This window comes from Rhinopithecus roxellana, chromosome 2 (assembly GCF_007565055.1).
Source record: "Rhinopithecus roxellana isolate Shanxi Qingling chromosome 2, ASM756505v1, whole genome shotgun sequence".
Taxonomy (NCBI): domain Eukaryota; kingdom Metazoa; phylum Chordata; class Mammalia; order Primates; family Cercopithecidae; genus Rhinopithecus; species Rhinopithecus roxellana.
In genome coordinates, this window is record NC_044550.1 from 77,598,972 (window position 1) to 77,622,245 (window position 23,274).

Consider the following 23,274-nt stretch of genomic DNA (forward strand, 5'->3'; position numbering starts at 1 on the left):
ATTACTCCCATGTACAGGAGAGGTACTGGGACCGTAAGTCCCAGGATCTTCAAGCCTTTTGGCGTGCTCAGTGCTTTGTGGCTGTTTCAGTACAGCCAAAAGAGGTTCTGGAGGTTTCTTCTGGCTACATCCAAGCCTAAGAAGTTTCAGAAGACTGGATTCTATGACTAGTGTAGCAGGAACTCTAAAAGTAAAGGTCCTGGTGTGATGACTTGGTAAAGGACAGAGCATGGTGAGAGCACCACTCAAGAGTTAGAAGAACTTTGTGTATCATAGTATGAACCCATTATCATCATATGCTATTTTAGAAATGAAAAAAGACAAACACCATCAGTAAACAGCAGCTTTAGGAATTGAACTGTGGATTCCTGTCTAGACCTAACAGATACTTTCTGGGGAGAATAATGTCAAAGTATGTTTTAAAATTTATATTTACTGCACAAATGTACCATATTCTCTGAATGCTTTCCTAAATGCACAAAGAAGCAGTGAGGACAGGTGTTCCAGCTCCAGGTTCTGGTCACTAAAACTATGAGGATACCTAAAGCCAGGACTGAATTTACCACTATCGTCTGAAGATGCCAATCCAGTAAAAATACTTCTGGAAGCAGATGGCCACTTCTGTCACTTCTCACCCCAGAGAAAAGGGTCCAAGTTACCTCTCAGCCATATCAGAGCAAATGCCACTTTTTCTGGACCACTCCTTAGCAACCTGTGAGACTCCAAAGGAAATATGTTTGAATCCCAAATGTTGCTTATAAATGGCTCTTCCATTTCTCAAGTAAGTAAGTACAGTGCTGCAATAATTCAAGTCTAAGAACTTGTTGTTAAAGTGAGATAGTATGAAGCTCCTTTGTCATGACCCTGACAAGGAACTAATCTGTTTATCCAGCAGCTTGAAGAAACTGTGTTAGGACACTCAGAAGAGAAAGGAATGGCTTGGCTGTAGATTTTCTGGACAGGCCCCATTTACAGAGATGCAGCAGGAAAAACAAGCTGACCCGACTGTGTAATCAGCTGGAATAACAAAGAACCCTGAGGCTGGGTATGAGAATCCTTCAGGAAATGCAAGTTAAAGCATTCTGCTGTGGCTAAAAACTAGAACGCCTGATAGGCTTAAGGTTTAGACATTGATTTCTAAAAAATAAGAATCTTCATCATTTAGAGCAGTTTTTTAGGGTAATGGCCAGAGGCCCTAAATATACACCTGGACAAACTTTTTCATGTTGTCTGCAATGATGAAAAATATGAAATCATCATAGTCTAATTATTCATCTAGTTTGAAATCTATCTTAAAGTCATGAAGTCTACTTGAAATAAATAGAAGATGAACCTCCAAAATGATTCTATCATGTCTGGCCTCTGAGGATTAAGAACAAAGGTTTAAGGCTCCATTGATAGATATTTGGCAGACATTTCTTGCATGATGCATGATTCATAATACATTTTTTTTCTTCCTATCTCCTAGGAATAATACATTTTGTTTCTGGGACTGCAGAACTTGAGAAAAACCTGTATTGTAGAATAACTAAAATGGTAAATTCTCATTGATCATAAGTGTATGTACGCACATGTGTAGGTACACTTGTATGTGCATATAAAAATAAAAACCACTCATCACATAGCAGAAAACAAAACAAAAAACCCAATAAGCCTCCAAAGGATTAAAAAGCAACTGACCTAGTATTTTCAGATTCAGAGCAGGCTATGTGGATCACTGAGCTCACATGAATAGCACTTGAAGCTAATTAAATAAAGGGAACCAAATGAAGAAATCATCTGTATTATGGCCTTTTCCAATATAATCTTAGCCACAAAGATGATAATTTTGAAGTTTCCATACCAAATGAAGGCAAGAGTATTACTCCACACACTGGAGCAACATTTAACTTGTCCCTGTATTTACCAAGCCACCTTGTACTTTCTACACCCAGAAAAATTGCAAACTTACATTCAGAGAGGGCAAAAGACAAAACCCAAAAATAACATGGTGATTTGAAACATTTTTAGAAACAAATGAAAATATACTTTTTCAAAATCCACATCTAACTAAAGTTATAATTATAATCAGGTTAAGTAAGATGATAATGATAATGCCCTCTATTATTGTGCTTACCAAGAATAGGCATCACACTTAACTACTGAAATGTCAAACAGGCCGGGCATGGTGGCTCACATCTGTAATCCCAGCACTTTGAGGGGCCAAGGTAGGTGGATCACTTGAGCCTAGGAGTTCGAGACCAGCATGGGCAACATGGTGAAACCCTATCTCTACAAAAATTACAAAAATTACCAGGGTGTGATGGTGTGTGCCAGCTACTCAGGAGGCTGAGTTACGGGGTCACCTAAGAACGGGAGATCAAGGCTGCAGTGAGCTGTGACTGTGCCACTGCATTCCAGCCTTGCTCACTCCATTACAGAGTGAGATCCTGTTGCAAAAAAAACAACAACAAAACTGTCAAACATATCCAGATTTTTCTGGCTCTGAAGCCTACATTCTTTTTTTTTTTTTTTTTTTTTTTTTAAATTTTTTTCATTTATTTATTTATTTTAATAGAGACAGAGTCTCACTATGTTAGCCAGTCTGGTCTTGAACTCCTGGGCTCAAGTGATCTTCCCAACTCAGCTTCCCAAAGTGTGGGGATTACAGGCATGAGCCACTGTGCACGTTCAAAGGCCACACTCTAAATTGCTACACTTTGCTGCCTTCTAACATGTTTCACAAGTGCAGCAAGTAGGAATAAAGGTTAAATTATCTGAAATAAGAAGAAGCCTGGTTATGAGTGAGGCAATTTTACTTAATGCCTCAGACCACGTCAAAAAAGTACACCTGGTTTCAAACTTCTACAATGCCACATGCTAACTCTGCGGCCATGGGTAAGTTACTTTAACCTCTTTGTCCTTCAGATTTCTTGTCTGTAATATGTAAAAAACAACATTTAATACATTGGTTTGTGCTACAGATTAAGTCAGGTAATACACTTCAAGTCCTTAGCATAGGCCTAGAACACAGAAAACACCAAATAATTACTTTTGGAATTATCTTAAGCAGCAGAACACAAAGACCTCATCTTGAAATGTGATTCAGAAAATATTTCTGTCATCTGATGTCAAGAAAAGAAACTAGCTGCTTAACTATTGCTCGACTAACATACATTTAGCACAAACCTCTCAGGCCCTGGAACTCTTATGTTTGACTGCAAAGGGTACATATTATATGCCTAGATGCCCTTGTGTAACTATGATAAGATTCTGACATAACTCTGCTTATAATCTCTTACGGGCATAATAATATGCTCACAGCTTTATAATCACTTTGAGAACAGAGAGTCCCAGGTAACTCATTCAGCCTTGGCAGTAAGAATCAGTATTAACATCCTTATTTTACTGGATAGTGAGAACACAAATGTCTATCTTTCTGGAGGGCAATCAGGCTAGAGATATTAATTACATGCATATCCTCTTTTTAACTTTTAAATTTTTGCTATTTTAATTATATGTATATTCTTTGATTCAACATATCTACTTCCATAAATTTATCCTAAGGTAATAATTAAGAGAATGTGCAAAGATTTTGTTAGGAGAATATTCACTAAGATTGTTCAAAATACAGTAACATTCGGGGAAAAAACCCTAGATTTCCAATAACATACTGAGTAGATCATTTATGTTATATTCACATAAAATATCTACTTATTAAAATTGATAGGTCAGGTACAGTGGCTCACACCTGTAATCCTAGCACTTGGGGAGGCCGAGGTGGGTGTATCACTTGAGGTCAGGAGTTTGAGATCAGCCTGGACAGCATGATGAAACCTCATCTTTACTAAAAATACAAAAACTAGCCAGGAGTGGTGGCGTGCACCTGTAGCCCCAGCTATGTATTTGTATATATAGGTATATAAAGTATATTGGAGATTTTTTAAACTCTAGAAAGTGATGATTTATGATATGGTATTTTGTTTTCTTTTTATTCATTTTATATATCTCTATTTTGTAATTTTTGCAATAAACATGTATTGCTTGAAGAAAAACAAGCAATTATTTTTGTTTGCTTTCTTAACTCACTGTGTTTCTAAGGATATGAGAATAGTCCTTGAGTTACACAGACCAAGAAAGAATTACAAAAATACCTATCAACTTTCACATTACGTCTGCCTCATGCAGAAGGCAACTAAATTACCCAACACTTTCTTTATTTACAGTAGAGAATAAGAGCAGAACCAATTAGCAATCTTTAATTAAACTCTGGGTCTTACCATTTGCTAACTAAAAGAATATTTAATCATAAAAGCCAGCATGGTGCCGCTTAAGAAGTCCTGGGATGGGACTGGGGAGACCTGAGAACTTGGTCTGAGCACCACATAACTAGTTACAACCAGGAATGTGAACTTGGACAGTTCACCTTGCCTCTGCATCCTACTACAATAAGAGGGGCAGGCAAGACGGCGGCTGATCTATCTTTCATTTCTGAAACACAATGACCATCTAGGCCCAGATGACATTCTAGAATGGAAGGGATACTAAATCAATACACAGCCAAATCAAGGCACTGTTCAGTATTGTTATCAGTGAGCTGTCCATCAAACACATCCCCTCCACGCTTTACTTTATTAGCCCTTTTTGAAGGTCAGATGCATCCAGAAGGAACTGCCAGCAGCTCTTCTGTATCTTTGTTTCTAATTCTCCTGAGCTGTCCCAGAACTCCTTTCTTTAGATTGTATCCTTGGAATGACCTACATTCCTATGTGTCCATATTCCCATGGAGATCACATAACCAACCCTTTTTACTGTTAGAACCTTCTAGTCCTTATAATGGGGAGAAAGCCAAATGGCTTTCTACCTCTGCCAACCAAAGGCCAAGGAAGACAATGGACTGGGCTCTCTCCGGCCTCTGGAACACCATATCCAAAACAAGAGCTGCTGGGGGCATATCTGTACCTGTTTAGTATTCTCATGTGAGCCCCAGGTGCAAAATAGTCAATTCACTGGTAAACCATGAGAGACAGAATTGTCAGAGTACAGTATAACCAGCTCAACAAAACTGGCTGGATAAAAGGTAGAATTTACCGTACAAACCACTAAACAAAATGCCCTTCTGTAGGCTAGAATTGTTGACATAATGGCATATTAGCCAAAAAGAACAAAAACTGCATTTTGGGTACTAGTGAAATGAAATGGTCATTGTTTAGGAAAGTTTTTTGGCTCCCTTTCCCAATTAAATTTCTCCATGTCAAGGAAATGTAAATGATCAACTTCTTCAGACCAGTCTGGATAAACTAACAGAAGATTATTTGTTAGTAATTATGAGGCGAGCTGGGCATGGTGGCTTACGTCTGTAATCCCAGCACTTTGGGAGGCTGAGATGGGCGGATCACCTGAGTCAGAAGTTCAAGATCAGCCTGGCCAACATGGTGAAACTCCATCTCTGTTAAAAACACAAAAATTACCCAGGCGTGGTGGCAGGCACCTGTAATCCCAGCTACTTGGGAGGCTGAGGCAGGAGAATCACTTGAATCCAGGAGGCAGAGTTTGCAATGAGCCGAGATTGTGCCACTGTACTCTAGCCTGGGTGGCAGGGCAAGAGTCCGTCTCAAAAAAATAAAAAAAATAAAAAGAGGAGGCATATGAAAATAATGTCTCATCAAATAATTCGAGGTACCTCCACCCCGCTTTCTGTATGATTCATATTGCCCAGGGCCAGGTGCTTATTATAGTGGCAGTAAGATGGTCCGAAAGAGTCCTCCTGCCTGATTTCATGTGGGTCAAGTCTAAGGCAAATCATACAGCTAGGATTTACCAATAACACTACTACTGCTCTATGTGGTCTATGTCAAGACATTGGTGGCAGATGCTCCCTTTAACTCAATTTATGCTTATTAAAGGTTTACAAAACACATGACAAGATCAAGATTTATAGAAAAAGGTTTATAATCCCATGGATTCCACAAGGCAGTGAGTTAGACTTACCCAGTTGTCTGCAGATGTTTCTTTTATAGCAATATTTCATAAAATCCTAGCAAATCAGAAGTTTTTAATATATTTTCCTACCCCATACTAACTTTGTAGTTTATGAAAAATAACATTAAATTTACAAACAATAAGGTACAGATACATTTTAAAAATCTTAAGGGAGTAGCTTCTGCTCTTAAAATCTTATGAAAGGGAGCCAGTAACTTGGATTTGAAATGGAAATCAGTAAGAAAGAACAATTAATGGTGGCCTGTCACGGTGGCTCACACCTGTAATCCTAGCACTTTGGGAAGCTGAGGCAGGTGGATGGCTTGAGCACAGGAGTTTAAGATCAGGTTGGGCAACATGGCAAAACCCTGTCTCTACAAAAAATAAATAAATAAATAAATTAGCAGGGAACGGTGGTGCCTGCCTGTAGTCCCAGCTACTTGGGAGGCAGAGGTGGGAGGATCACTTGAGCCTGGGAGGCAGAGGTTGCAGTGAGCCGAGATCACGCCACTGAACTCCAGCCTGGGGGACAGAGTAAGACACTGCCTCAAAAAAACAATACAAAATGCAACAAAATACAACAACAACACAAAACCACTTTCACAACACTTGTCTCTCTCTGTTGCTCAGGCTTCCATAAAGAAATTCTGGAGCTATCTCTATGGATAATCAATATATACAAAAACTAAAATCATTCTGGGTTTATTATTATGAAATCATGCAGTGATTTCATTGTGACAGGTACCACTGGGAAGAGAAAACTACACATCACTTTGGACAATAAATTATGCCATCAGTATTTACAGCTTAGTGTTCCTTAGCCTTGGCTCAGCAAATAATTCAGGAATAACTCAGCTTTGTAACACCCAATTCTATCCCATAGGAGTATTCACAGGAAGATCTGTGTCATAGCAATACCATGGCAAAGCCCCAGAATCAGACTGAGGAGTAGTAACGTCAGGCAATGACATTATAAATGTCAGAGACAACAAAGGTGATGGCTCAGGGTCAGAGGAAAAGTCACAGGAGACACAAACCAGTTCCTTACATCACCAGAAATTGAGGTGGGAAGACCAGGAGGCTGGAGGACTGTAAGGAGAGATCTGAGGGCTCTGAAGACCTCCTGCCTGCAAAGGATCTCGCAAGCAGTTGGGCACTTGCGGCAGGATTGCTGGAAACTGAGCGAGGAGGTGGTGGCGTCCTTTCCACACCCTCATGAGGTGGTGGCTTTCCCTGGCTTTTAACTTCTTTCTTTTTAGTTCTTCATCTGCTGGCTACGAAACATGATTCTAGATTGTTTGCCAACTAAATGTGATGCTTACCCAATCAACTATGGCAGGCCAGATGGTACTTTCCCTTCTACGGGCTCCGTCTGTGGTGGGTAAACGTGCAGAGAAGACTGGAACACTGTCTTCCAGGACCCTGGGTTACACTGGTAAGTCTGTACAGGTCAGAGTCCCAGCTTCCTCTTCCTTAATCCTTTATCACCTTCCTCTCACTCAATCCCCATTCTTCACTTCTAGATAGGTTTTCCCACTGCTCTGAACCTTGAAGCCATGCCTTCGTTCATGGGATGTGTAAATAATGGTTACAGTTAATTGTCTCTCATTGGGCTGCTTGCATCTCAGAATACATTTAAAAAGACATAATTATGGTCTGGTACGGTGGCTCATGCCTGTAATCCCAGCATTTGGGAGGCCAAGGTGGGCGGATCATGAGGTCAGGAGTTTGAGACCAGCCTGACCAACATAGTAAAACCCTGTGTCTACTAAAAATACAAAAATTGGCTGGGCATGGTGGCGCGTGTCTGTAATCCCAGCTACTCAGGAGGCTGAGGCAAGAGAATCGCTTGAACCCAGGAGGCAGATGTTGCAGTGAGCTGAGATTGTGCCACTGCACTCCAGCCTGGGCAACAGAGCAAGACTCTGTCTCTGGCGGGGAGCGGGAGAGACATAATTACAATGTTAGAATTTCAGGTACTACTAGATCCCTGAGGGAGAATTACCCAGGCAATGGAGCTTGCCAGCAGCCTGAAATCACACCTAGATAACCTCTTCTAATTCTGTAGGAGGCCAGCCTATATTCCTCTGTTTAGTTGGATGCCCAGAAATTCAATGGAACCATAAGGCACTGGTTCACACTGGGCTGTAATTGACTATTTACTTGTATCCTCACTAGACTGTACGTTTCTCAAGAGCAGAGACCAAATATAATTGTCTTTATATTTTTAGATCCCAGCACAGCACTTCCTACCAAGTAAACATCAATTTTAAAAATGAATGAAGTCAACTGAAAAAGCTCCCAATGGCTGAAGCCGGAACAATTTGAGCCAAGAATAAAGTAGTGTTGGATTATAACCCAGAAGATGAAATAAATAGGCATGAGTCTATAGTGACATAAATAATTAAATAAATAAATGAGGGAGAAGAGATAAATTTACTGTGCAAAAGAATTCTCCACAAATTATGTAGACAGTCTACCCTAAAGGAGAGAAAAATCCCTGCTCCTTAAGTATGGACTGCACATAGTGATTTCCCTCCAAAGAGAATAGTTTGAAAAGGGGAAGAACAGAGTAACTTTACAGTGGAGAAACCTAAAAAAACACTATTTCAGGGAGGTGATCAAGGAGGCCCACAGTCATAAATCATGTTGATAAAATGTACACTTGGCAATGTAAAACAAAATGGTCCTTTATCTCTGTGATCTAAATCTACGCCCCTGTCTAATCATGAGAAAAATATCAAACAAATTCCAATTGAGGAGCATGCCAAAACATACTGGATCAGTATCTTTCAAAACTGTCAAGATCATCCAAGCCCAGGAAAATCGGAGAAACTTCCACAGCCAAGAGGAGCCTAACGGGATATGACCGACTAACTATAATGTTATACCAGATGGGATACTGAAACAGAAAAAGAAAAAGGGAAATCTGAACAACAGACTTTACTTACAAATAATGTATCAACACTGGTTCATTAATTATAACAAACGCACCACGGTAAGATGTTAACAATAGTGGAAACTCTGTATGGGGGGTGGTACAAATGAGAGTTCTCTGAACAATCTGCTCAACTTTCCTGTAAATCAAGTAGAGGCGAAAAAATAAAAGTTAAAAAAAGTGTTCATATAGTGACCTTACTTTTCTTATGGCTGTTTTAAAAGCCACATGCAAACAAAAACTTGGCCATTTTGGGCCAATTGCAGTGGCTCATGCTTGAAATCCCAGCACTTTGGGAGGCCAAAGCAGGAGTTCAAGACCAGGCTGGGCAACCCAGAGAGGCACCATCTCTACAAAAAAAGAAATTGTAGAAAAAAAAAAAAAAAAAGTCTGGGCACAGTGGTTCATGCCTGTAATCCCAGCCCTTTGGGAGGTTGAGGGGGGTGGATCACCTGAGGTCAGGTGTTCAAGACCAGCCTGACCAACATGGTGAAACCTCATCTCTACTAAAAATACAAAAATTAGCTGGGTGTGGTGGCACGAGCCTGTAATCCCAGCTACTTGGGAGGCTGAGACGGGAGAATCGCTTGAACCTGGGAGGTGAAGGTTGCAGTGAGCCAAGATTGCGCGACTGCATTCTAGCCTGGGCAACAGAGCAAGACTCCGTCTCAAAAACAACAACAACAAAAAACTTGGCCGATTTGGACTAGAAGTTCTTATGAGAGATCCAACAAAAGCAAGATTAAAAATTTTTTTTTGCTAGGTACACTGGCTCACACCTGTAATCCCAGCACTTTGGGAGGCCGAGGTGGGCAGATCGTTTCAGGTCAGGAGCTCGAGACCAGCCTGGCCAACATGGTGAAACCCCATCTCTAGTAAAAACACAAAAATTAGCTGGCATGGTGGTAGGCGCCTGTAATCTCAGCTACTTGGGAGGCTGAGGTAGGAGAATTGCTTGAACCTGGGAGGTAGAGATTGTGGTGAGCTGGGAGGTAGAGATTGTGGTGAGCTGGGATCGTGCCACTGCACTCCAGCCTGGGCGACAGAGTGAGATTTCATCTGGAAACACAACAAAAAAAAATTTAAGACTAGTCAAGTGCAGTAGTGAGAAGTGGGGACAGAGTAGAAAAGGAGTTCCATCTGCAACTGACTGTGATGAATGGAAATAGCTCACAACCATCGGACCAGCCAAAGCAAGACTGTTGACTACTATTTTAAGCACAGCACAGCATTACTGATTATCATTAGGAGAACTAAAGAATCCCTACTCAGTAGAAAGTACTATGCTAGGATATACCAAATATTACTTAGTACACCCAAGTATTCCACACATCCTTCTTCATTTCCCAGCTTCCTCTGCAGTGAGGTTGCACCCACATGACTAGTCTTGGCCACTAAGTATGAGTGGAACAGAAGGCGGAGTGTGCCACTTCTGGGCCAAGGAAGTTAAACACAGATGTGCTCCACCCTCACACTCTTCCCTTGTATGCTGACCTTGGAGGCCTTGTGTTCCAGAGAGTCACTACACATGGAGGAGGCCACATAATCCCAACACGACTCTACCCGTGAGAAAGAAACTTTTGTTGTGTTAAGCCACTGAGCCTCTGGGTTCATGTGTTGAAATGACTAAGGTTAATTACCCTAAAATACCAGTGATTGCATTCAGCAAGTACACACTCCTTTCCTTCTGATAAAAAGTTGTTAACCCTAACATTTCTTTTAAAACTTGCGTATTTCAGGATGCATTTGCTTACCACAGGCGATGGTCCAGTAGACCAGGGAGTCTGGAGTCTGGTACAAGATTCGGTAAGGAGCGACCCGGGCACTGGAGTCCAACACAACATCAAGGGTGCCCACCAGCAGGCCTGAGGGTGGAATATGGGGAGAAACAGGTAAGAATTGCCTTAGTACTTTCCCAAATTCCCAGGGGCAGCGTGAACATGCCCTTTCATGAGCTCTCCCAACAACCCCATCTCCCATTGCACCACGCCTTGAAAAATTTCATTTAAGATGATGCTGGCTCTGCACAAGTTGCACAACTTGACAAGGTCACAAGAACCAGTCGTGCTTATCCGATTCAGTCTGCCAGGCTGCCCCACATGTTATTTTCATCTGCTCCACTTTCCATTTATGTTTAAAAAATTAGTACAATTCAGCTCAGCAAACACTAATTAAATTCCTACTATGTGCAAGACAAACCCTGTGGGCACAAAACTGAATAAGACAGCATCCCCAGGGCATTTATCATCGAGTGGAGGAGAAGGTCAGGCAGTGCTTTGGCACTGTGTTTAGGAGTGAGCCAGCGCCGGGAAACAGAGGGATCTTCCCATTTCAACAGAAGAGTCCTCTGCCATTTGTGACATCAGTCACGATAACCAGGGCTAACCAGAGTTGGTCTATGCTATGAAATGATGCAGGAATAAGGTTGAGGATCAGGGTCTGCATTTTTAGCACAAAGTTTAGTTCTTTGAGTCAAGAACCCCAGTGATCCGCTTATTCAGGGTTTACCAGGCCCACGTGAAAACTTGTTCACATCGTCAAGTCCAGACAAGCCTGAATGTTCAGCAAATGAATTTAGCAATTTATTTGTAAGGAATACAAATGCCCAGTATACCAATGCTCACTTAAGAACAGGCTGTACCTTCTCTTTCTAGGAGGAAAACTGACAAGGAAAAGGAAATTAAGAGCAGAAGGCAGCTTAGTGAGCAAAGGTGGAAGGTTAAGGCGGCCCAGATGACCCGGCTGAGGCACTCCAGCCATGCGGAGAATGCACAACCCTGTTTCTCACTCAGCAATCCTTTTCCAATGTTCCCAGACAACTTGTCAGGTGTGGTGGTGACAGTGCAAGGATTCTGACAGCTTCAAACTGGGAGGGAGCCTGTCATCAGTGCAAATTTCTCTTTTAACCACCTTTTAACCACACTTAAGCGGGATTAGACATCAAACATTTTCTACAGTATTTTAAAATAACACGGATTACACACACACATTCTCCAAGGTATAATAAACTAGATCCCTTAATTGGAAAGATGAATCCAAAAGATTCCCATAATGTAAATGCCCATAGTTATTCTAAAGCTACATGGAACCCAGTATATAGCAGGGCTTGGACTCAGAAGGACCAATTAGGAACCCAGAACAGTTGACAATATTAGCCCAAGACATTTTATTTCCAAAATCTCGCTTTTCTCAATTGCCAGATGGAGACACCATTACTACTCCAGGATTGTTTTTGAAGACTGACGGTAATAAGACTTAGGGGTAATAGGCTGTTTGGAATGAGGGGTTAAGCCACCTGAAAAAAACCTGCTAAGATACTTTTATCTAATTTTACCTCTATTTAGATCACATGTTTATAGAGGATGACTCTGGGATAGAACTAATGGTATTTGAAGCTGGGAGATGGAGGCTGAAGGCCCCCAGCCTCCCTTGCTTTGCAACAGTTGATACTGAAAGCAGCAAAGCTCAGTGCCAGACTGCAGGCTTTTCCTGAAGTTTCGCTGAATCTGAGGCACAAATTCTGAAAAGGTTGCCACCGGTACCTCTTGTTGTATTATTTTGTAATAATGTCTTGAGGTTTGGTTCTGGCCATACCAAATAAGACCCTGATATGCACAATACCACTGAAATTCACTTCCCTCTGCTCTGGCATCCTGGTGTCATGGAGGGAGCTATGATCTAGTCAACTCATGTTCGGAAGAGCTCAATTCTGTCTCTGACTCTGTTATAACCAGTTCTGTGGAGTGGGACAGGCCATTTAACTTCTCATTACTTTGATTTCCTCAGTTGTAAAGTGGTCATAATCGCCCTTGCCTTCCTGAACTAGGGTTATTAATCAAGAAACCTAAGTGAGGTAGACCATGCAGAAGTCCTTGGTCTTTGTCCAATGGCAAAAAATTCATTTAGATTCACTCCAAACCACAGTGACCATTAGCTGACCTCAACATACCAGGATGAAAACAAACAAAAAAACTTTTGCTCAGTAGAAATTAACTTGTTAGCTCTGGCCTGTATGAAATACATTAAAAATGAAATTTTTACAGCCTGCAAAGTCTTCCAAGGGGGTAGATTTCTACATTATATCACACACATATGCAGTTTTGTTTGCTTTACTGTGACTTGGATTTGCTACAGAGACCTCTAATTTCTTAAATGACTCTTCAATTATCTACAGATGGAAGAATATAATAGGAAAAGCAGAAAAGAGTGAAATAGTGCTAGCCGAGAACACTAAATTTCCTTCTCTGTTAACTAGACACACAAACGCATCACTCATAATTGAGTGTTTGTAATACCTCTCACATCTTGAATCAAAATAAATAAAATGCTGAAACTACTACAAGTGTCATATATGTTGGTTCTAAGGCATACAAACTTTAGTCTGGGTTTAGAGGGTTACAATCAAGAATCAGCTTGTGGGCTGGGCGTGGTGACTCACACCTATAATCCCAGCACTTCAGGAGGCCGGGGCGGGTGGATCACTGGAGGCCAGAAGTTCAAGAAGAGCCTGGCCAACATGGTGAAACCCCTTCTCTATTAAAAATCTAAAAAAAATTAGCCAGGCACAATGGTGTGCACCTGTAATCCCAGCTTCTAGGGAGGCTGAGGCATGAGAATTGCTTGAACCTGGGAGGCGGAGGTTGCAGTGAGCCGAGATCATGCCCCTACACTCCAGCCTGGGCAACAGAGCAAGACTCTGTCTCAAACAAACAAACAAACAAACAAAAGAATCAGCCTGTGTGGTTTAATAAGCCTCTGAGTGTCATCATAGACCAAGACTCTTTCAAGGGCAAGCATAATTGACTGGGCAAGGCAGAGCAGTGGACAGGGGCAGTCCTGGTTCTGGAATGCTTCAATCCTGGCTCTGCCACTTCCTCCTGGAGCCTCAGTTTTATCATCCTTAATGGCTCACTGAACTTTTGTTCTCTGTAACACAAAAGAAGGAAGACTTCTGAAAAGGTCCAACCCAATCCACGTATCTCCATCACCACAATTTTCCCAATTAAAATCCAACCTCATCATAAACCATTCTAATTAACAAAGCCTCTGGTGTCAATTAGAGATAAAGAAAACCAAGTTGCTTAAAGCAAGGCCCCCTGGAGTGAGGGTTTCTCATTAGATGCAAGTTCACCAAGCCTACCTCTGCATTCACGACTGGCGCCACCAACTTCTACTAAGACTTGGATGAAAACTAACAGATATACATGTACGTAGCACAGGTACATGCTGAAATATTTTCAAGTAAATTACAGAAAGTATATCAGGATATTCACATTAGGTACATTTAAATGAGAAAATTTCTGTGCAAATTCCCTGGACATTTAAGGCACTGGATATCCAAACAGAAAGTAATATTGTGAACTGAGGTATGCAGTTGGCCAGTTAAATCAAGAAATAGACTCTTTCCATATTAACCCAGAAGTGCTGAGTCCTTTCACGCCTGGATAACACTGATCACTCAAAATGTTGTGCTTGTCTGTCTGCTCTTGTCCCCCCAACCGACCTCAAACAGCAAGCTCCTAATCTTTGAATGCCACCTTTTTCCTACTGTACTCTTCCTCCCAGTTCTGCCTCTATAATGCCTATTACATTTGTTTAAGTTTACTTGCACATTTTGCCTTGTCCCATTTTTTCCTCTTCTCTCCAGACTGAGAGTTCCTTGAGGGCAGGGTCTAGTTGATTATTTTGGATCCACAGGCCCTGCACTTTGGAGCCCAGTAAGCACTAAACCCATGTTTGATGATAAATGGACAAGTTAGGTGTGTGTGCATGTTTAAAAAAAAAAAACTCAAATAATAAATTATAACCATGGTATCTAAACTCTATTGGTGCATGAAGTGAAGACCCTGGGAAAAAGGAAATACTCCTTCTTTGTCCTCTACCGATGTAGAATACTAGGAGATGGGAAATCTGGTCTAGAGAATCCCCTTGCCCCACCCCCCCACAAAAGGAGCAACAATTAGGATTTTCTTAAAAGTCTTATTACTCATACCTTTGAAATGGCTGTCAAAATACTGAACCTTTTCTTCATTTCCCACACAAAGTGCTGTTTTAGCAGCTGTTCTAGTCAGCTATTCCTGGTGTTAAACAATCTTGATTGCCTAAGATAATGAAATCAAATTACAGCCCTCAAAATAACTCTTATCTGCATCTACCTATTACATTAGTACAGTGGCATCTTATAATGTAAAAGTGCTGTTTTCAAGGAGATTCAGAAAACACTTGGCAAAATTGTTCCATATTCGCTTCCCATTTGGTTGTGGGCACTGGAAGATGTGTGATGCACAGTCACCACTGCACAGCTGCAGCCGGGCTGGAAGCTGGAACAGGTGGCAGGTCCACAGTGCTGCAGAGAAACCCCCATCAGCCCTCTGCAGGCAGGGCTGTGTCAGGAGAGTGTTGCCATGCAGAAATATGCTCATGGAAATGATCGATCCATCTACTGATGATCAGGGCTAAGTAAACTGGACAGGATCCTAAAGATCACTTGGCTTCCCCTACTCCATTAGTCCTGAAGCCGGTCTGAAATGAAGCAGAGATCCAGGAAGTACGTGGCATAGTGGTCAGGGGAGTGGGCTCAGCCTCAGCTTACATACCAGTCAGTCCCTTAATCTCTCTGTGCCCCTGCTTCCTGATAAAGAAATAATAGTATCTACCCTAGAAAGTGCCTAGTATGCATTAAGCACTATTGTGTGATGAATTATTCAAAACAATAGAAAAGTATAGGAAATTACAAAATACATGTACCACTACTCTGTTTCGTTTGTTGTTTGTTTTTAACATTTTGCCTTACCTGCTTCAGATCTACTTTTTTTTTTTTTTTTTTTTTTTTTTTTAACAGAAAGAAAAGGTAACAGACACCGTGAGGTTCCCTTCGCACTCCCTTAATCCCATTTCCCTCTCTCCATTAACCATTCTTAAATGGTTTTGTATTCTTCCTATCCAGGTCCTTATATTTTTACTGACCCATATGTTTTTCATATAAAACATTTAAAACTGATGAGTATTTTACAAATTTGCTGTAAGTTACACTGCAGCTTATTTTTTTCAATTAATATGTTTGTAAAATTTATCCAGAATATACTTGTAAATCTGATGCATTCATTTTAAAATATTGTGCAATATTCCACTATGTAACTATATTACAACTTATCTGTTTTCCTAGTAAAGGACATCGGATTTATCCACAGTTTTTGCTCTATTATGCAACTGTAATCATATTCTGTTTGCATAAATCCTTAAGCACCTGAGCATATTTCTTTAGAACGGAATTGTCAGGTCCCAGGGTCAGTGCATTTCTACACCTCATTAGATATTACAAAATTGCTCTCTAAAGTGCTCAAGAAAGTGTGGGAATACCTGTTTCTCCATAATATCTGCAATACTTAGTATTACCAGGTTTTTTTATTTTCACCAATTTCTAGAGTGAGAAATGGTACCTACTTGTGATTTAAATTTGCATTCCTCTGATTATTGATTAATTTTCCTGTTTGTTGGCCATTCCAATTTCCTTTTCTGTGAGTTATGTGCCTTTCCCATTGTGGTGACATTTGCTAAGAGGTACAGTTAGACAGAATTCACCATCTAGAAGCTTCCATCTATATACATACTGGATTTCCATTCATTTGAGCAAATATTCACTGATCTCCCCAAAGCCAGAGACGCAGTATCCTTGGATTTACTTCTTTATATATCTTCTATACACATGCAAGACTTTTGGCTCAGTACTTGCTCTCCCGTGCATCACTTCCATGCCTGGCTTACTATCTGGGAAGATGGTACGTTTCTGTAGGCCACCTGCTGCCACCTGTTCTTCTGGCTGCTGCTCCTTAGATGTAAGTGATACATTCTCTAGAAGTCTTAACACTTACATGATACTGGGCAGAAAGTAATTAAATGAAAACATTCAGAAGCAGCTGCTGACATGCCCATAAACTCTCTAGCCCTAATACCATAACTTTTACCCTTCTTTAATGAGCCTTGTTTGTCTGCTTGTTACTTTTTAAAGCCTCCAAGGCTTTGCACAAGTGTTTCTCATTCTGGCAAACTTCTATTTGCCTCAATATCCAAGTCAAGGTCACCTAATGCATGTGTCCCTGTTTTCTCCGGCATGTTCCCAACCAATGGTCTCAACACTCAAGCCCCCAAATCTCCTGGCAATTAACTTCGCTTTTTTGGGTTTTGCCAACCATCTTGACTTATATTACACTAAGATAATTACTACATTGTTTCCTACTTCAAAAATAAAAAAGTACAGTTTCTTCCCACCAGACCCTGGGCAATTTGAGGACAAGCACTGCCTTATTTATCTTGGGAGTCTCAAAGCCTACAATAATGTTCAGCACATTATGCTGAATATTTATAATGTGGACCACAAAATTCTCAATTTGATGAACATTGGGAGAAACCAAGAATTATTTTAAGAACCAATTCATCTTTGTACCACAGTTTCCAACATTACAAGTTCTAGCAAATCTGCCTTAAATAATTAAAATTGTCTATGAATCTTACAAAGGAGACCAAGACTTGAGAAGGCAGCTAAAAAATCCCATTTCAAAGACTGTGAGGTAATAATGCAAATCAAACTCATATCTGGAACTGCTTACCTTGGGAAATCAATTTCTCCAGTTTCAGAAGTAATTTGTCACTTTTTAATCAGTATTGAAATTTATCTGGAATTAAGTTAGATCAAAAGCAGAGATATTCAGAGAAAAGACAAGCCTCTATTCCACTTTTGGAAAGAAGTTCAGAGATTGGCAGTTGTCAAAAAAAAAAAAAAACAAAGCAAATTCAAAGGTTTAATTAACCAATTGAAACCCTTGTGCCCAACACACAGATTGGTAAATACGGTTTGCACACCATACTGGCCAGGGGACCAAGGGAGGGATTAGGAAAATGGCTCCGTGTGCAAGTGTGAAGAATGCTGAAATGACCAGGTGAGGGTCATCTCCATAACTATAAATGCGCCAGAGTTCCTAGAGGTACCATAACCAATGTGAAGGTACACGTGGGCTAATGTTGGCCAGTCACATTATGTATGAAAGGGGAATACAGGCGGAGGCTGTTCTCTGGGTAAGGAGGGGGAGGATGTGGGAGGTTTGTCAGGGAAGGTGGCTGGGACAGGAGATGGGTACAACGCATTGTTCTCTGTTCCATAACCTCAAAGAGTATTATAGTTACTCTCAGGCACAGGTATTATTGGCAGTAGGGGAAAAGATTAGAAGGGCATAGATAGACATGTAACCAATCCCAATACTTGGATGCTACCTTCAGTGTCAAATGGTGGGAGCAATTTTATTTTCATAAGTAGCATACATTCTTCCACTGTTCAGCATCTCTAGATAAAAATGGTTCTCAACAAGCCTACTATGGAATGTTGTTGTTTTAAACAGGCCATCCACAACTCTTTCCTCTCAATTTCAATAGCTGCTTCTCATAACCCCATTCTAGCTGCCCCTATATCATGCTGCCTTCAAGGATGACACCGTTACCTGGGGGGAAGGAACCAGTCTTTCTCTCTCTCTCTCTCTCTCCAGTCTTTCTCTCTCTCTCTCTCTCTCTCTCTCACACACACACACACACACACACACGCACACACACCCCAACTCATCACTGTTCGTTGAAAGATGAATTAAGAAGTCTAAGAAATATACTGTTGACTCTTAATTAGGAGAGTGCTTCTCAAACATTTGTGGTTAAGAATCAGTTTTGCCAACTTGGGGACAGGGCTGAAAAAAATCAGTTTTTCTTTGTTTTTTAGTTTTCAATCTGTTACAGACTGACACTTTCATAAAAATATGATGCATATGGAATACTAAAAAAAAAAGAAATGACATAAAAAATATAAGCTTCCAATTTTTTGATTAAAATTAACAGACAATTGTTCTAGGTTCCTAAATGCTTAATCTCAATATCTGTTCTTAGCTGGAGGCAGACTGGTAACAGTTTAAAATTTGGTACTTTAAGTCAGCAGTCCCCAACCTTTTGGCACCAGGGACTGGTTTTATAGAAAATAATTTTTCCATGGACCAGAGGTGGGGGGTGGGGTGGTCGGGGGATGGTTTGAGGATGAAACTGTTCCACCTCAGATCATCAGGCATCAGATTGTCTTAAGGAGCATGCAACCTAGATCCTTTGCATGTGCAGTTCGCAATAGGGTTCTTGTGCCTGTGAGAACCTAATGCTGCAGCTGATCTGAAAGGAGGTGGAGCTCAAATTCTCCCTTACCTGCCGCTCACCCCGTGCTGTGCAGCCCAGTTCCTAAAAGGCCACAGACTGACAGGTGCTTGTCTGCAGCCTGACAGTTAGGAACTCTTGCTTTAAACAGTATTAAATTAGGGAAGGGCAGGCTCTAGGGCAGTCATGTTCCTGAGACTGTTTCTTAGAATCATTTATATAGCTTTACAGAGCACATGCAATTCTACAACTTTCATTTGGGAAAAAGTGACTGTTTTCACAATGCAAACTAACATAAAACTCAACATACGTGAATGAAGGAGGCGTGAGGGTTTTGTTGTATGTTTATCCCAAGGGGCACTGGTTAAAAAGTGCTGGGAATATAAACTAGTGTATTAGGTGATCCCCGAGAGACCCCTGCCTCATTTCTTACCAAGAGGGGAGTGAGCTACAGGGGAAAGAATGACAAAGCTAAGAGAGGTGGAGCACCCACTCTGTAGAATTTCAAACAGTAATTCTGGATCACAGGGTCTTTGATATACATGCTTATGTAAGTACTCACGAAATAAATGCTCAACGAGAGAGAGAGAAGCTGTGACTTTCATATTTTCCACCTCAAAAGATAAAACACACGCTGGGTTATAACTAAGCAAACAGAGCAGAAAACTGAAATCTGAAGAGCATTTTATCTGTATCCAATTAGTATGTGCTGCTCAAATCTCCCAAGCACCCTCAAAAGGCCATGTCTTCCAGGAGCTGTTCCATTTCCCCTGCAGGCCCATCTCTTAAAGTCACAAGCACCTGCTCCTGCATAAAGTCAGAACAGCTGGAATGGATTTTTCCATCCCCTTGGGGCAGGGGTCTGAGGAAGGAATGATTCAAATACTTTATTAATGCAATACCTTACTCTACACCCTAATCAGGACCAGCTACATAATCTGTGGGGCCCAGTACAAAAAGAATATTCAGGTCCCCTTGTTAAAAACTTCTTCAGAATTTCAAGGCAGCAGCAGTAGAACATGAAGCCAAGCCCAGCGCTTTTCTAAGTGTAGGTTCCTGTGTACAAGCATACCTAGGAAGCTGGCCTTGACCCTAGCAGTGTGTTGGCTCGTTCTCTCCCCACAAACAAGCTTGCTGCTTTCAGACTTTTGTGCAGGACCCAAGTCTGCTCTGATACAGACCAATGAGGACAATGGGGCTGAACTTATTAAAAAATCACCCCAAGCCTTGTGTGATCTAATTCCTCAAAGAAGCCCCTCAACAGGAGGGGGCTTAATTTAATTTCCCCTCATGCCCCGTAATAGGAAAGCGGATGCTATTTTCTTAGATTTACAGCTGCTTCCATGTGCAACAGGAAGTTATATTGATTCTAATCTTGGCTGTAGAGGCGGGTCTGAAAAACCTAAAACTCAAAGGTCAAGGCTGACCAAGGTCAACCTTGAGAGGTAGGAAGCAGGGGCCTTTTTGGTGCTAGTAGGAAGAACTGATCGCTATGAAGCCCACCTCTGTTTCTAAGAGATTAGCTATATCAGTCCTCTCCTGGATACCTGGGGGCAATGCCCCTCAGATCCTTCTCTCAGGAAGGCCACATTTGCAGAAGTCATTCACTGTCCTGAGTTGTCAACCCTTTTTCTAATTCATGTATCCTCTTACGTAGTACATCTGCAAATAATTGAGAGCATCTATAAGCTAAAGAACAACTTGACAATGAAATAATATGAAATAGAAATAATTCTGAATTAAAAATTACATTTAGGTAATGACCTAGAATGTCTAAATAAATTATAGTACATTGATATAATATTTAGACATTTAAAATCATATCCTCAAATAATTATTTAATGACATGGTGAAATGCACCTAGTATATGAAAAATAGCACAAAACTATTTACTGTTCTATATGATCCCAATTTGTCCAAAAAAAGTATAATATAACCTATATTACAAATTATAGTACATGTATTAATTTTAAAGAATACAAAACTAAATACGAATATTAACATTAGTAGGTGAGATGACAATTCTGCTATTTTATGGTCTTCTGTGTTTTCAAAAATTTCTCAAATGTGCATTCAATACATTTATGATGAGAAAACAAAAAATATATAATTACCTCCAACCTTTTATTTTGGGCTTTTTTTAATTCAAAGAGAGCTCATGTCATCAAGTAAACAGACAGTTACCATGGTTATACTAAAGCTGCTACTTCACAACAGATAACTACAGGTTAGAAATCTTGTTGCTAGGTTGCAACATGCTAGTTAAGAGTCAATATCTAAATGAGAAGCTCCCTCAAAAACACACTTCCTTGGAGAGGGACCTGATTTTTACATTTTAGAAATTTTTTTTTGAAGTTCATTTTTTCCTTCTGGTATACAGAGTTCATCAATGCTACAAATTGGTACATATTCATACACACTGAACCACATTCCTTACTCCAGTTGCAGACACCTGATGTTTAATAACTAGTTTATCTCAAGTCAGGAAGTTTACAGTGCAAAAATGAATCCAATTGATTTCATCATTTTTATCACCAAGTATTCTCTGAGTATGCTCTTTAAAATATATATACATATATACACGCTGGGCGCGGTGGCTCACGCCTGTAATCTCAGCACTTTGGGAGGCCGAGGTGGGCGAATCACAAGGTCAGGAGTTTGAGACCAGCCTAGCCAACATGGTGAAATTCCATCTCTACTAAAAATACAAAAAATTAGCTGTTCGTAGTGGTGGGCGCCTGTTGTCCCAGCTGTCGGGAGGCTGAGGCAGGAGAATCACTTGAACCTGGGAGGTGGAGGTTGCAGTGAGCCGAGATTGTGCCATTGCACTCCAGCCTGGGCAACAGAGTGAGACTCCGTCTCAAAAAATAGATAGATAGATAGATAGATAGATAGATAGATAGATAGATAGATAGATACATGGGGCCTTGCTTTGTTGCCCATGCTGGAATGCAGTGGCATGATGGTTTCCAGACCAAATTGAGGGTCGGGCTGCTATTTCTCATGCCCTAATAACAAGATGCAGATGAACTGGGGAGGAAGAGAGTTTTTATTTCTGCAACCGTTTACAGGGAGAAGGCCTGGAAATTATCACCAGGCCGACTCAAAATTACAAAGTTTTCCAGAGCTTATATACCTTCTCAGCTATATGATTACATGTAAGTGTGCATTCATCTAAAGACATAGTGATTAACTTCTTTAAATCTATAACTAAGGTCTGAGTCTTGAGGTTAATTTTTAAGCTTTTTTTTATAGAAATGGGGGTCTTGCTATATTGCCCAGGCTGGTCTACAACTCCTGGGTTCAAGGGACCCTCCCACTTTGGCCTCCCAAAGCACTGGGATTACAGGTGTGAGTCGCCTCATTGGCCTTCCAGTGAGTATCCATTAAATTTGTAAGTACCCATGGTGTTGCCTTCAGCTATATATAAGCAAGACAAAGAAAAATGCTATCTGTGCTTATACTAACAAAGGAAATGCCAGGAAAGATGCATATTAAATTTAATAATGGTTACCTCTTGGGAATGAGAATGATATGGCAGAAATCAGAAACCTTTTTTTTATTATTTGAACTATATTTTTAGGCCAGGAACAGTGAACTGTAATCCCAGCACTTTGGGAAGCCAAGGTGGGAAGACCGCTTGAGCCCAGGATTCTGAGACAGCCTGGGCAATAATTAAGACCTTGTCTCTACAAAAAAATATTAAAAATTAAGCAAGGTATAGTGGTGCATGCCTGTAGTTCCAGCTACTTGGGAGACTGAGGCAGGAGGATCGCTTGAGTCCAGAAGGTAGAGGCTGCAGTGAGTTAAGACCACACCCTGCAGTTCAGCCTAGGAGACACAGCGAGACCCTGTCTCTGAAAAAGAATTATTTTTTAAAAAAAAGAACTATATTTTTTGAAGTAATTTTTATACTATTAGAACTATACACTATAAAACATTGTACTTTATAATTTTTACAATGCACATGTATTATAGTCAAATAATGAACCACTAGGTTGGTGTAAAAGTAATTGCAGCCGGGCGTGGTGGCTCACGCCTGTAATCCCAGCACTTTGGGAGGCCGAGGCGGGCGAATCACGAGGTCAGGAGATCGAGACCATCCTGGCTAACACGGTGAAACACTGTCTCTACTAAAAATACAAAAAGCTAGCCGGGCGTAGTGGCGGGCGCCTGTAGTCCCAGCTACTCGGGAGGCT

At 40.8% G+C, this 23,274-nt stretch overlaps 1 protein-coding gene across 1 annotated transcript in view; it reads right to left on the bottom strand.

The window, feature by feature from the left end:
• The window catches only part of TBC1D9 (TBC1 domain family member 9), a 139,312-nt gene that overhangs the window by 71,498 nt on the left and 44,540 nt on the right, over window positions 1-23,274 (bottom strand). The window contains exon 2 of the mRNA XM_010355931.2: window positions 10,654-10,764. Within this exon, the coding sequence (XP_010354233.1) occupies window positions 10,654-10,764 (111 nt within the window). The remainder of the gene's footprint in view (window positions 1-10,653; window positions 10,765-23,274) is intronic.